We start from the raw sequence: 15,860 nt of genomic DNA, 5'->3' as shown, positions 1-15,860 counted from the left end.
ACAAGGTAAGTGGTTTCATTTACCATAAAATACCTGAAATCTTCATCTGCAAGGAAAACCGTTCTCCCTAACTTCCTTAAAATAACATCCTGATGACATTTTAAAATTACTTTTTAAAACACAAGCACAAAACTGTATTTTGACCTTAGATTGTAATATAATATCCTTATATTTAACATAAGTATCATACTCAATATAAAATTTTTAGGGTAGTTATAATCCAAAACACAGTGTAGTATTCACCTGAGCTTGCATGTACCCAAGTAGAGGTTCTAACAGTGCTATTTTCTTCTTGTACTGAAGAGTATTTAATGCACAAAAATAATGCATCATAGTCTGGTGTTGTTTTTTTCTGGAAGTGTAGACATCTTCTGTTACTTCATACTTTGCCTTTAAGTGAAAAGATTAAAAGTATTATTATTTATTTAATTTTGAATTATCTTTAGTAGTGGCTGTGAAGCCTACACCCAAAGAAAAAAGTACATCACCAGCAACTGTGCATAGCTTTCCTATTTTCTTAGATATTAGAAATCCTGCAAAATATTGGCTAAGATAGTTTTCCTGTTTTACTACCAACCACTTCATTTTAAAACACATTAAAAGCAGAATTCTGCATATAACTAAGAATGGTACAATAATAAAATAAGCATGGCAGAGAAAGTCTACTACACAGGGGAAAGGCAGACAATTGTTTGGTAATAGCTTAGCCATAGTCTTTGACCTTGTCAGTTCACATGGTACCACTCTCTCCTCCTGGTTCCCTCCCTGCTGCTTCTCCTATCTTGTACTTGTTTTCCTTCACCCACACTTAAAATACGAGTGTTCCCTTAAGTTCCTGTACTCAGACAACAAATATTTACTGAACACCTATTATGCAGTATGTGCTGGGCTCTTCTCCCTTCCCGTTTTCCTGAGAATACCAATCAAGTACAAATAATAGCCCATCACAAATGACTCCCAAACTTTACCTCCTACTCCTCTCTCTCCCAAGTGTTAAAGGAAGCGCATGTCCACCTGAGCTGTGTGTGTGTACGGTGGGGAGGACGTGCTGGAAATGCACAAAAATGTAGACAGCATCTTCCCCATGAAACCTGCTCCTCTACTTTGTTTTTTAGCTCTCTTAATTATTCCAAGAGCCATCCTATCTAAGAATTCTAGGACTCATTTTTGACTCCTACTACTACCATAAGTCTTACCAATTCTTATTAACTACCTTCCAGAAGTATTCCTTCCTCTCCACTTTCAAAACAACCTTAGCTGAGACTCTCCTAATGTCTTTGCAAACTACTCTGATGCCTTTTCAGTGGACTCCTCCAGTGGTCCCCTTCACATTTCCATTAGTATTTTTATCCTGTAGCACAAGTGCACTGTTATTCATTCACTTAGTCCTTTGGTGGTGGCCCACTTCCTCTAACACAAATTTCCAAGTCATGAACACAGTAATATGGCCCCAAACTACTACTTGCTTGTCATCTCTGCCATACCTCTCCAAATACATCCTATGCTCCCGATATAATGAAAGAATTATGGTTCCATTATTATTATTGCTAGAGTTTAATGAAAATTTGCTATAAGCCCAGTACTCTGCATGCATTATTTCATTTCATCTTAACACCTACTGAGTTTTTATGAAAGAGAAATAAAGGCTTGAAACTAAGTAACCAGCGTGTGAACTCAGGCAAATAAGTGGCAGAGGTGAGATTCGTCCCCAAGCAGTCTGACTCCAGAGCCAGTACTCTTAAACCTTAACATTCTTCAGACTCTACCATGCACTTCTACAAAAGCTGTTTTTCCTCTAGGAATGCCTTCTCCCCAATCCCAAACCAGTGAGGTCCACTCATCTTCAATGCAAATGTCACTTCCTACAAGTGTAACCTTTCCCAATTCACCAAAGTTAGCTGCTGCCTTCTCTGTGCTCTCCCAGCATTTTGCTAGGACTTCTATTACTGCACTTAACTTAGTGTTAACCCATGCATTCTCTTCATCCTGTGCTCTGGCATCTAGTCCAGTCAGATGCCTTCACACAGGAAATGTGGTTTATCCACTCCCTCAGGGCAGGAGTGGAGCCTATTCACACTGTTCCCCCCATGGTACCCAACATATAGTAGGTGCTCAATTAATATTTTTAAGTGAAATGAAATTGGTGAAAGAATGTTTTAAAAAATACCTGTAGTAGCCAGAGGCAATGTAAAATATACCAAAATTCATACCTAAAGCCTTTACTTCTCTAAGGCAAAGTAACAAAGTAATATAGATCTCAAAATGTATTTATCAATATTTATACCATCAAGTAATCAGTGAACTAAAATTAGAACAGGAAAGCAGATCTTTTGCTGAATCTTGTGTGAGAAGCATTCCCTTTATTGTGTCACAGCAGCTGTTGTACAGTAAATCCCACCCACTCAGATTCCCACAGGTGGTCACTGTGTGCCAACCAGCACCTGCAGCCGATGCTACAGACACCCACTCCCAGCACAGAGATCACCTCACACACGAACATCAGGTGGAGGCCTTCTCATCTACCCTGGGATTAGGCTCTGAGAGAGAAATGACCTTAAGGAGCATCCAGATGAACTTGTTAATATTCTGTTGTTTGTCTTGACTCAAATGCTTCTCTCCTCAAATATAGTGTAATATTTCTGGATTTAGCTCCTTGAAAGAAGTATCAAAAAATTTATATATATTTTTCCCTGTGAATGAAAAAGTTCTCATAACAATTTCACCGAGTCATGTATGAGTAACTACTGTATCTCAGAAGACATTTTTCAAATACAGGGTTAAATAACAGAACAAATGCACTATTATCAAAATACAAAGCAAAAGGAAGCATGTTATATACTGGGCATCACTTACATTTTTGAAATAGTTATGTGTACTTATAAAATTTTGTCAGCAAAAAGTATTTTGTTTAAAGAGACAATTACTAATTGTCTGATAACAATTATCGGAAAGGCTTTGAAATAATTAGGAGAAAAGACTAAGAGCAATACAGCAAAATATACAAAATAAATGCTGGCAACTATTTTTAAACAGGAAAAACTAGACCACCTAATGAAACAGTTGTTAACTGGGACACTAAAAGAGTAAGTATGTGTAATACCTTGTCATTTTCTCTTCTTTTTGACAATCGGCTATATCTGTTAATTGCAGCATCATGATCTGGAAAACAGAAATGACTATTAACAACAATAAAATAGTACCCTGTAAAACTTATAAATGCTTTCGATGGTGTTCATATATGCATCTTTCAACAAATGTTCCCCTAAAGTATGCTTCTACTTATTGAATTGGTAAAAATATTTAATTCAGAGGAAAATGTAATCCACTAAAAGTTTACAGAAGTATTTTTAGTACAAAAATAGCAAATGTTCATTAAAGAAAACTTGGAATATATAGGAAAACAAGGCAGGGAAAACATTATATCACCTCTTTAGATATTATAAAGATAGCAAATCACTAGAGTTGATTTAACTTCCTTTTAAATTTTTCTATAGGGTAAACAGTACAACTTAAATAACAACACTGATTTAAATAATGTTCACTTAAACTTTTAATTAGATTCATTTTTTCCAATTATTGCATAAAATCTGGCCACAGATTTGTGTTGATTTAAACAATGCATCATTACAAAAAATAACTGTGTAAAGTATTAAGAGCTTACCATTACTAGCAATCTGAAACACTTCCTTTAATGTCAATATTTCTGGAAAAGTTCAAGAATAATTTCAGTGTAGCATATTTATGAAATATCTTAATATTTTTTTTTAGAAAACAGTAACTGGCATTTAAGCTATAATTAAAACTCTAAATAATACCTCATACTTCAACATTCAAAGTGAAAAGGCTACTCTGTGTTTCAGCTAGCCTATGGAACATTTACTATCATTAGCAACATTACACCTCCAGAAAATCTACTCACCACAACTCAGTAATATGACACAAAAACAAATTTTAAAACCCCTGCAAATTCTAAGATACGCAAATATTCTTAGTGCCAGAATCTAACTTGATTCATTTTTTTTATATTGACTCTAGTAAGTTCAAATGCTAAATAAGAAACAAAGAACATTTTATTAATAAGATCATGACATTCAGTCCTTTTAGATTGAGGAAAAAAATCTTGTTTTTTGACCTTGGAATGACCATTCTTGAGGATTACCACCACAAATATTAACTCCATCTCTAAATACATTTGTTTTTATTCCATTATAATTTAAATATTTTACCATCCACTGATATATTAGTTCAATGTTTTATTCTATCAACATATCTTATAAATAAGTCTGTATAATTTTCTAAGATTGTAAATTACGAGAAAGCAGAGCCAACTCTATAAAACTCTCATTTTATCATTGAATGATGATAAATGGGGGAAAATCCACCACAAACAACTAAGTCATGGGTTGCTAGCTATGCTAGTACCCCTACCTCCTGCCACTCCAGCCCATAAACACACCTTCATTTCCTGTGCCACTGTCTCAGTTTGGGTCTTGGTCAGACCTCACTGGACTCTCACAACTTTCTAATCCATTCTCTTAGACATCAAATTCACTCTATTCCACTCTCCAAAAACAAAAAGATTGTGTCTTCTTAAAGATCTCCATTGGCTTCTCTTTTCCTTATAAACTCAAGTGGAACATCTTTAGCATAATCAAGTCCCAACTAATCTATTTCTAGATTTGTGTCCTGCCATGCCCAACACATTCAACACTGCAGTCACACTGAACTTCTTGTCATTCTCAAAACAAGCCATGTATTTCTACAACCCGCACCTCTGTGCTTCCTAGTTCCCTCCAATAGAATAATGACTCTTTTCTCCTGGCAAACTCCTCTTCATTGTTCAACGCTCATGTCACGTCCTTGGTGAAGCCTTTCTGCTACCCTCCCTTGAGCCTTCCCAACACCTGGCTCATTCCCTATAGATAGTGTCATAACCCTCTGCCCATATCCTTTTCCAGACCTTCCCAAGTGAAGTGATGTCTTATTCACATCAGGATTCCTCAGTACCTAGTTTAACATCTAGAAGGAGCTCCTATGAATGCTTAGTGACTAAGTAAAAGTGGCACAAGCTGTATTCAGAAATGATTAAGATATAGAGTAATACGCATTTTACGGGCATTAATATTCTGATAGCTAGTGAAAGTAAACATAAGCTTGACTTCAATACCTTTCAGGTCTCTTTCTTTAAACTGGGTGATGGGGAACATCATGGCATCAGCAAGCTGCGTTGAAAGTACCGCATGACAAGAGCTAAGCTAGTAAAAGGAAAACCAAAAAGGCCAAATAACAGAAACATTTAACCAGTGTTACATAAACTAAACAAAATCTAGCAAAAGATGTTAATAAGAGAATACAAAATTATGTAATATAATTAAAAATATGCAGTCAAAAAATTCCATTTAACACTCTTGAAGAAAACATAGGATAACCTTGGATTTGGCAATGATTTCTTAGTTATGACACCAAAAGCACAAGCAAGAACATATAATATAAATTAAACTTCATCAAAATTAAAATTTGTATGTACCAAAGGATACTATCAAGAAAGTAAAAAGGCAATCCACAGAGTGAGAGAAAATACTTGCCAATCATGTATCTGATAAGGAACTTGTATCTAGAATAAAGAACCCTTAAACTCAGTAATAAAAGACAAACAACCCAACAGAAAAAAGGGGAAGGGCTGAATAGACACTTCATCAAAAATATACAAATGGCCAACTGACACATGAAAAGATGCTCAATATTATCAGCCACCAGGAAAATGCACATCAAAACTATGATGAGCCCTTGCTGGTTTTGCTCAGTGGTTGGAGCATCGGCCCTCAAACTAAAGGGTCCCAGGTTCGATTCTGGCCAAGGGTACGTACCTCGGTTCAGTTGCAGGCTCAATCCCTGGCCCCAGTCAGGGCATGTGCAGGAGGCAACCAATCGATGTGTCTCTCTCACATCGATGTTCTTCCCTCCCTCTCTCTCTCTCACTCTCTCTGAAAAGCAATGGAAAAAATATCCTTGGGTGAGGATTTAAAAAAAAACAAAAAAAAAACTATGATGAGATTCATATCCACTTCGATGGCTACAATAAAAAGTAAATAAAAATAACAAGTGTTGATGAGAATGTGGAGAAACTGGAGCCCTACTACATTACTGGTGGGAATGGAAAAGTGTGCAGTAGCCATGGAAAACTGTTTGGTGGTTCCTCAAAAAGTTAAACACAAAATTACCATATGACCAGCAATCCCACTCCAGGTATAGAATGAAAAGAAATGAAAACTGATGTTAAAAAAAAAACAAAAAAACCCAAAAAACTTGTATGCGAATGCTCATAGCAATACTATTTGCATTAGCCAAAAGGTGAAAAACCACCAAAATGTCCATCAACTGATAATGGATAAGTAAAATGTAATATATTCACTCAATGGAATTTTATTTAACTAAAAAAAAGAATGCAATCTGATACATGCTACAACATGGATGAACCTTGAAAACATTTTGCTAAGTAAAAGAAGACAGACACAAACATCCACAAACTGTATGAGTCCATTTACATGAAATACTCAAAACAGGCAAATCCATACAGACAGAAAGCAGATTTATGGTTGCCAGGAGCTGAGGGGAGGGAGGAGTAGGAAGTGACTGCCTAATGGGCACAGGGTTTCCTTTGGGATGCTGATAAAAGTGTTCTAGAACATCAGTGCTAACGGTTGCACAACACTATGAATGTACTAAATGTGACCAGTAGTAAATTTTATGTTATGTATATTTTACCACAATAAAAAAAATTCCATTTCCTATAAATATTTCTTTATAGTGATCTGCTGGGACAATATTTTGTTATAATGAATTATTAAAATATTTCAAAAAATTACTTTCCAGTTAAGAGAGTGGACAAGACAGAACTATCTAATGGTGCATGTGAAAAGAAGCTTTCACCGCACTCGTAGAGAACAGCTATGGACTCTCCAAACCTCTTTCACCACCTTTCTTCCTCCTAACTTCCAGGTCAGTTTTGGTGATTTGTTCTGAGACTAGTTAGAAAAATTATGGGTTGATATTGGCTGTTTGGAATGGAAGGATTAATGAACTGAATGGTAAAATGTTGCCTGATGGCAAAAAAGAAAAACCATAGAGAGCCCAGGTACAAGCCCATCACTTAACTCTCCTCTCCCCACGTACATCAAATAAGACAATGAAACACTGAATGTTACATGGACTTGGAGAGTATATCTGTATGTTTATTCCTTGAAAACAATTTGTTTTAATCAGACAAAGAAAGTATTGTTTTTATAAGACAGCCACCAAGATTTGGAAAGTCCTTCTTAAATAGTAATCTTTTATTAATAGAGACTCATAGAATCAAATAACACAAGTTCCCAACAAAAGCTAAACAACCTGAATAAATTATAAGACCACTTATTCAAGCAAAATGAAATACTTACCTCATCTATGACTTTTGAAAACTGTTGCAAAGTAGAGCTCATAACTTCATCATCACCCCCCAGTGGAAAACGCTGAAAGGATAGAAACTGAGATGAGATAAAGGGCTAATGCTGCATGTCTTTTGTGAATGACATTATAATTTAGATTTTTAAATAACTTCAGAAAACTTCTAAAATTTTGAATAAGCTCTAAAAATATTTTAATAAACAAGTATAGTCATATAATTAATAAACATTAATTAGAATTTTGCTAAGCAATCAATTAACATGGTATATAGGAATGCACACCATACTTGGAGTTCAAAGATTTGGTGTTAAGCTCCAATTCCTCCAATAACCAGCTGTATAACTTAAGCAAGCATCAGTTTCTTCATTTGTGAAAAGAAGAGGTCAATTAGATACCTTCCGTATCTAACATTAAATCATTAAAATTAGGTATGTGCTATAATGGAATTTCAATGGAATATCACAATTAACTTCTGTGAATTCAAAAAAGCTTAGGATTCTTGATGAGAAATTCTACTTAACTATACAGATACTGTATCATTGCCTATTTTAAATTATGCTTTTAGAACTTTCACATACAGTACCTGTTTTTCATACTCTTTTAAAAGTTTTGAAGTCAGGTGTGTTGCTGCACTTAATTCATTCTATAAAAAAAGATCAATTCAAATTAACACAATATATTACTGATAAGAAAAAAGTTTTAGTTGAAAATACCCACGCAACTTTTATTTATCACTTAACATGAAACACTGTACAACATGTTCTATAAACCCCTCATTAAATCACTGGAAAGAGAACTACCATTAAAGTGCTAAAAGGAAACTCGAACCATGAAGTATACACCATCAAGGAAGGGACCAGCAGCGTTCCCGGTGTGTGCTTGTTTTTAACTAATAAAAACTAAGCATTAAACTAAATATTGTTAAAGCTTTAAAGCTAGAAGTAACTGTACAGATCTTAGCAAAATTTTAAGAGATTCTGCATTGACAACTGATTATCCCTCCCTGTAGATGCTGACACTAGACCATGATAAGCATTTAATAGCATACAACCAAAATGTGGTCAACCTAGTCATAAAATATAGCAACAGAGCTATATGAAGGAAATACTTTTTTAATTTAAAGGTGTTCTTTCAGTGATGAATGACAAAAATAAGATTTCTTTTACATATCAATCTGTGATCAGAAATCCAATTTTGAGAGACCAATCAGAAGGAAAAACCCCAACAACTATCACAACTTTTAAGTACGTAATGAAAATGTAGTAAGAAAAGGAGAGAAAATTAGAAGGGAAAAAAATGAATGCACTTAATTAATCCCAAAGAAAGTTTATTATAGAACCCAAGTTGTTGTTAAGGCTTATAATTAAGTTTCATAAACAAAGCCTCAAACCTTATTCCTGTTCAACAAAAAACTCTAGTCATTTCTATTTTCTTAAATTCACCTCCTGTGCCCCAGAGCTACATCTAATTTTTATTACCTTCTGTTTATCTAAATAGTGGCAAAATACTTTCAAATCCTCTGTTCAAAGAGAGGAAGTATTCCATAAGATTAAAAGCATCATTAGGGAAAATATGGGTGACAATATGGGGTTTTCAGTCAAATCTTAGGTAAAGGTCACTATCAGTAAGTTTCAATAAGAAAGCCCTTACTGGGTTTGGGGAGGAGGGGCAGATGCTTCACTCTTCAAAACTTTTGTAGTACTACAAACTATACATTAGTGATTGAAATGTGAGCTCTGTAATACAAAATGCTAATGTTTATTCATCCACTCAATAAGTATTTATTACTATGAGCCCAGGTCAGCAGTAGGCATCAGTAAACAAGGCAGACACTATCTCTGGGCTTAAAGATTCATTTTTAAAAAGCACTCAGTCAGTGATTAGCTTTTTACCTGTGCATCATAAATCCGATGCATAGCTTGATACAATTGGTTCATATAGTTGGAAATAGCTGTAGCATCTTCTTCAAATACACCCAGTAAAGACCTTGTCTGTATAAAATAAAAGCAGGAAGTTTATGTTAACTATTATATAAATCAGATAGATTTTTTTTTCTAAAGGAAGGGAAAATCCTAGAATATCAGAGCTCTAATTATTCTGAGTTTTAATCCATTTTCTCCCTTTTGATAGTAATGCCAAGATGTCGGGATTCTTTGTTCTCAATTTCACTTCATTAAAACAGAGGGATTTTCCAAATACATCATACAAACTTTAGAAGGAACAACAAAGATATATTTTTATGAAGTAAAGTCTATAATTAAACTAAGAACAAATCAGCAGAAATGTTCAAGGCTAAATTAACAGTATTACATGTATAAATATTTTACATGTCTTATTTCAGGATAACTTAGTATATGATTATTTCTTTTTCTCTGTGTTATTTTCTAGGAGTGCCAAACCCCTCCCCATCCTAATCCAAAGATAATACCATACTGCCCCTCTTCAACATGGCCCATAAAACGTTAACTATGCTTTTCTGAGTGCAAAATTTGGGGTTATTATTTTTCTTCTTCTTTATACATTTCTATATTGTTGGGCTTCTTTTCCCCCCAATGAACATGTAAAAATTATCTTCATTTTAAGGGGGAAAAACTTGTAAGTAAATTTAAGACTGTCAATAAAAAGGATCAGAGATAAAGAAACTCAGCATATCAAGGCAAAGTATGCTAACCTTTTTATATCTCAAGGGCAGGGAAAAATTAAAATACCATAACTGCAGCTTAAAATCTAAAAGATGACCTTGTATTTTTATTCTATAAATAATTAATGCCTCAACGTTAAAAGCTGGTTTTTAAAAATCAACTTAGTCTTAGCTTCCTATTTTCTGAAGAGAAAGCTAAGTGAATTTTTTTTTTAAAAGTACAAAATCACTAGTGCCAATATACAAAGTCAAAGTTCTCAGTTCTGTATTTCCCCATGCCACAGAGATTTAGATCTAACAGAAGTTTTTTTATTTTTTAGCTCTAGTGACCACACTCTCATCTCTCAAAATGCTTGCTATTTTAGGACGTAAAAAGAAAAGCATCAAGAAACCTTGTTCGGCTATGCCATGTTTAAGAAAAATCTGTCACTTGGTTGTTTTTTCCTCCCAAAATTATCATTCTAATTCAAGGAATACATTTATGTAAAAATCTGCAGTGGAACTAAATTTAAAAGATCATCTTGCCCTCGCCAGGTGGCTCGGTTGGTTGGAGCATCGTCCAGTACACCAAAAGGTTGCAGGTTCAATTCCCAGTCAGGGCACATGCCTAGGTTGTGGGATTGATCCCAGAATGGGCATGTACAGGGGGGCAACCGATTGATGTTTCTCTCACATGGATGTTTCTCTCTCTCTAAAATCAGTAATAAAAAAAAAATGTCCCCAGGTGAGGATTAAAAAAAAAGAAAAAGATCATCTTAACCCAAACAGGTTTGAAACAATAATTAAAACTAAAATATCATGTTCAACACTGCATGACTGTTCTAAATTAGCAACTTACAAAAATGCAATCAATACTATTTCATTGAATCTGTGATGGCATCCACTGTGAACTGCACCATTTTTATATACTACTAAAACAAAACAGTGCTGGCAATTAAACTATAAAGTTTTCTTATGTCTTGAAATTTTTAAATTTTATAGAAAGAGACTTTTAGAATTTTGTATAACACCCATATAAACATTAAAAGGAAAACACAAGCAGCATAAACTTAATATAATCCTAAAATTTCTTCACAGAGTTCAACTCTTGTGAATCACTTTTGACACAAGAGTTATCAATATCCATGTTTTCTCATCCAATATTATTCTGTACCTTTAGGTGACAAATATTTCTTAGAAGTGCTCCACTTTTGTCCCCAATATTTTCTTACAAACCATTACCATCAGATACCCATTCAGCAAATTTTTTCTTTTCACTGATTTTAGAGAGGAAGGGAGAGGGAGAGAAAAAGACGTCGTGATCCGGTGCCTCTCCCCGCAACCGGGGTATGTGCCCTGACCAGGAATTGAACCTGCCACCTTTTTATTTTTTTTAAATCCTCACCCAAGGATATTTTTTCCATTGCTTTTCGGAGAGTGGAAAGGAAAGAGAGAGAGACATTGATGTGAGACACATCTATTGGTTGCCTACTGCATGCACCCTGACAGGGAACGAGGGATCAAGCTTGCAATTGAAGTATGTTCCCTTGGCCAGAATTGAACCTGGGTCCCTTCAATCAGTGGACTGGTGCTCTAACCACTGAGCAAAACCGGCCAGGATCCATACAGCAAGTTTTGTTGTTGTTTTTTAAACATGTCTTGATTTCAGAGAGAGGAAGAGAGAGGGGGAGAGAAAGATAGAAACATCAAAGATGAGACACTGATCGGCCATTTCCTGCATGTCCCCTACTGGGGATGGAGCTCACAACCCGGGCATGTGCCCTGCCCAGGAATCGAACCTCGATCTCCTGGATCTTAGGTAGATGCTCAACTGCTGAGCCATACAGCAAGTTTTAATGGTGGCACTTGCTCCCTCTCACCAGGTGTCAAAGGAATATTTTCAAGCCACAAACATGACTGATAATGCTTCAAGTAGTTGTTAAACTGATTTGTTGGCTGAATGTTGAGAGGTTGCACTTTGCCAGTCATGCAACTAAGAAAAACAATGAAGTCTGTACATTTGAAGATTACAAGTAAAACATCACCAGCTGTTAAGGAGCATCTCGATAACAGATGTGAAAATGTGAAGGAAAAAAGTAGGCGTTATAACCTAAGTATTTCCTATTATGCCAAAGAAAGCAACCTCCATTTGGGACTGGAGTTTGCCTTCACAGTTCTAGCATGGGTGAATAATTATTGATAAGATATTTATCTACAGATAAAATCAATTATTATTTTTTAAATATATTTTTATTGATTTCAGAGAGAGGAAGGGAAAGGGAGAGAGAGAGACAGAAACATCAATGATGAGAGGGTCATTGATTGGCTGCAGCCAGCAACCCGGGCATGTACCCTGACCGAAATCAAACCCCGATCTCCTGGAGATCGAACCCCGATCTCCTGTTTCTCTCTCCCTTCCACTCTCTCTGAAAAGCAATGGAAAAAATGTCCTTGGGTGAGGTTTAAAAAAACAACAATATATAAGCCAGGACAAGGTATCTAGTGTAAGTAGTAAGATTTTTTTGCCTCAATAGATGATGTTTTACAGAATGGTGTGGTTTGGGCAAGATAATTTTAAAAAGGCTTATGTTTGATCTGCTGGATTTGAATTTGCAAGTTCTTCCCTAATTTAAGTTACTATAAATCAAAACTGAAAAATAATAGCTATAATTCGGGACACTCTTTCATGATTCCCTGGCTCTAACCTTTTTACATGGCAACTGGCAGTCTTTTTAAAAATGATTAGGATCTGCGCTGGCCAGTTTGGCTCAGTGGTTAGAGCGTCAGCCTGAGGACTGAAGGGTCCTGGGTTCAATTCCAGCTATGGGCACGCACCTCAGTTGCAGGCTCAATCCTGGGCCCTGGCTGGGGCATGTACAGGAGGCAACCAATCAATGTGTCTCTCTTGTGTGATGTTTCTCTCTCTCACCCCCCTCCACTCTCTCTGAAGAGCAATGGAAAAAATATCCTCAGGTGAGGATTAAGAAAATTTTTTTTAATGATTAGAATCAAATGATCTAATAAAAAAGACATCCTATCAGGAGCTTTAAAAGTTTCTATACTCTTTATTAGTTGACTTCTTGCACTCCATCCTAGATAAATAGTCCAAATGAGAACAAAAATTTATAAGCAAAATATGAAGGGAAAGGTCTAAAAGTCTAATAGGACAAATGTTAAGTTAGTTAAGGAAACATGCAGACTTTAAATTCTTTTTTTCAGAATGTAGTAATATGTGAAGATACTTAAGCAATAATTTAAAGTCAAATAAAATTTGTATGCACAATACAATCTCAATTACATTAAAATGTTTAAGAGGGGAAAAAATTAGAAAAAAATAAACTATTAACAGGGTTTGCTGCTGGGTATGTGGCACGTAACTGCCTTTTTCCCCCTGTACTTCCAATTTTTCTGAAGTAAATATTTTTATAACCAGGTACAAAAATGAAAACATTTACTACCTATAACAGCTGTGATTCAGATAAGTTGAGTGACTTGCCCTGAAGCAGAAGGAACAGTGACAGAGAAAATTAAAACCTTTATATCCTGAATCCCAGATTTAGAACTTTCCTTCCTGTCACAGGTTCTCCCTAAGAATCACTTCCAAGTGTCTTCCCTTTCTAAGTCCCAGTTGTCCCCAACTAATTTTCCCAAATAAACACTATCTAGTTCAAAATTATTACTTCTAGAAATTGAAATATCAGTGTGGCTATTTCATTAAAAATTACTGTAAAACATATTAATACAACACATTCTTGTTAAAAACAAAAAAACAAAAGACTAATGCTCAGGTTGTAAACTGCGAAAAGTTCATTAATGAGTCAAGAGATTGTATCTTCTTCACAAGTCACTGCCCGGGCACTGGACAACCCATATTGAGCTGCGTGTAGTCTTTACAGGCTACGTAAGCCAGGCCAGGTCAAAGAAGAGGAAGGCAACCTGCTGAGCCTTAGATAATAAAAAAAAGTAAAAGAACAAAGTGCACCTAACCAATACATCTCACAAAATTTTTGCAAAATGTATGAAACAAATATAGTTTATAACTTTACACTACAGAAATTAATAGTCTGAACTGGCTATTCTAGCAGTCAAGCCAAGATGTGGGTTTCTCTTTGTGTCAGTACAGGCTGATTAGAGTACATTATCAGCAGGCACCTGGCCAGTGAAGATAACTTTCAGCATGAAAAAAAACAAATCAATTCCACAGTCAGAGCCTAATTTCAACTTGGCAATTAAACTCTGCACAACACCTGGCTGGGTAGCTCAGTTGGTTGGAGCATCCTCCTGACACCCCAAGGTTGGTGGTTCCATCCCCAGTCAGGACACATGTAAGAATCAACCAATGAATGCATAAATAAGTGGAACAACAAATTCACATTTCTTTCTCTTCTACTCTGTCTCTCTAAAATAAATGAATAAAATTTTTAATTAAAAAAAAAAAATCCATGGCAGATGTGCCACACAGAAAAGGGAGATCTAGCCCCTTCCTCCTGTTCTTTCGGGGCCGTATTAAACTGCAGTTCTAAATGAACAACATTTCAGAGCATTTTCTTCGTTCTAAGTGGTAACTAACCATCAACGTGGTCTTAAGTAGTTTAAATTATTGTCTACGACAGACTTAAGGATGAAGTTTCTCTATGCAAGTTACAGCCCACACCAACGTGTTTTTAACAGCTGATTTCATTCTTCAGTACTGAAAACATAATAGTTGTTTTTCTAGATTGTCTGAAGCTAAAGCAATCACACCAGCATCCCCAACGCGCAAAACACGCAACACGGGGCTTTTATTCTGATTTTTATTAGGGCCAAGTCTGCAAGGAGCAGCACAGCAGTTCGTGGAGCCGCGAAGGCGCCGTCCATCACACGCCGCGCACAGCTCGAGTGACAGCGGCTACAATCGCGGCACGACACTGGGCACACACGGCGGGGAGGCTCCAGGACCAAGATGGGCTTCTCTACACGGGCAGAGGAACAGCCTTTCAGCATCTCCCAAAGAAAAACTAACCATCTCTTTCCCTAGCTTGCTCAGAAATCATCAACTAAGTCTACCGGGTTCTTTCTCCTCCTGCATTTTCTCCGAAGAGGTTTTCGGGGAGAAAATTCCAGGCTCAGGATTTATCGCCTCACATTACGGCGATAAAAACGCACCTCTAGTCAATAAAAGAAAGCCCAGCGCACGTACGCGACCGCAGGGCCCACGGGCGAAGGCGACCGCCGAGGTCCCAGACCCCGCGCGCGGCTCTCGGCCTAGCGGCGCAGGCCCACGCGGGCTGCGGGGCGGGCGGCCGGGCCTCGGCGGCTCTGGGCGCGGCCCGCCGGGGAGCGGGGCACAGGGCGGCGGCGCCCACCTGGGCTGGGGCGGGCACCTGCGGCCGCGGCGACCTCAGGCTTGGGGGTCGGCCCGCGCCGCTCCTTCCCTCGCCTCCCGCCGCCGCCCGCCCGCGCCTCACCTGCGGGCTGTCCTCCAGCGTCTCCTCGATAGGCAGCTTGTCGATCCCCGGCATCGTGGCGGAGGGAGCGCAGCGGCAGGAGACGCGGCGGCCGCCCACAGTGCCCCACGCCGACCCACCCACGGCAGCTGACTCCGACCCACCCTCTCTCGCAGGCTCCGCAGCAGTCCCCACCCCGCCGCCCTCGCCAGGAGCCCGGCGGTCCGGCGGGAAATCCCGCCCCTTCGGCCTCCCTGCCCCGCCTCCCAGCGCGCTCATTGGCTCGTGGCGACGCCTGTCAGTGAGGCGGGGCTGGCCGGGTGGTTCCTTCGCATCCCGGGTCTTAGCGGCGAGCGCGGGCCTCCCTGGCG

At 37.6% G+C, this 15,860-nt stretch overlaps 1 protein-coding gene across 2 annotated transcripts in view; it reads right to left on the bottom strand.

Annotated features, from left to right (window-relative positions):
* APPL1 (adaptor protein, phosphotyrosine interacting with PH domain and leucine zipper 1) overlaps positions 1–15,617 on the bottom strand; it is a 33,736-nt gene extending 18,119 nt beyond the window's left edge. For both annotated transcript variants that reach the window (XM_087825042.1, XM_087825043.1), the window contains exons 1-8: positions 15,511–15,617; positions 9,336–9,434; positions 8,027–8,086; positions 7,437–7,508; positions 5,168–5,255; positions 3,662–3,703; positions 3,101–3,159; positions 244–390 (exon numbers count right to left, since the gene is read on the bottom strand). In XM_087825042.1, coding sequence (XP_087681168.1) covers positions 244–390; positions 3,101–3,159; positions 3,662–3,703; positions 5,168–5,255; positions 7,437–7,508; positions 8,027–8,086; positions 9,336–9,434; positions 15,511–15,564 — 621 coding nt within the window. In that variant the 5' untranslated portion in view covers positions 15,565–15,617. The remainder of the gene's footprint in view (positions 1–243; positions 391–3,100; positions 3,160–3,661; positions 3,704–5,167; positions 5,256–7,436; positions 7,509–8,026; positions 8,087–9,335; positions 9,435–15,510) is intronic.
* Between the last annotated feature and the right edge of the window lie 243 nt (positions 15,618–15,860).

Source organism: Miniopterus natalensis, chromosome 15 (assembly GCF_054644295.1).
Source record: "Miniopterus natalensis isolate mMinNat1 chromosome 15, mMinNat1.hap1, whole genome shotgun sequence".
Lineage (NCBI taxonomy): Eukaryota > Metazoa > Chordata > Mammalia > Chiroptera > Miniopteridae > Miniopterus > Miniopterus natalensis.
The sequence above is the reverse complement of the archived record's forward strand: the minus strand, read 5'-3'. Positions and strand labels throughout refer to the sequence as shown.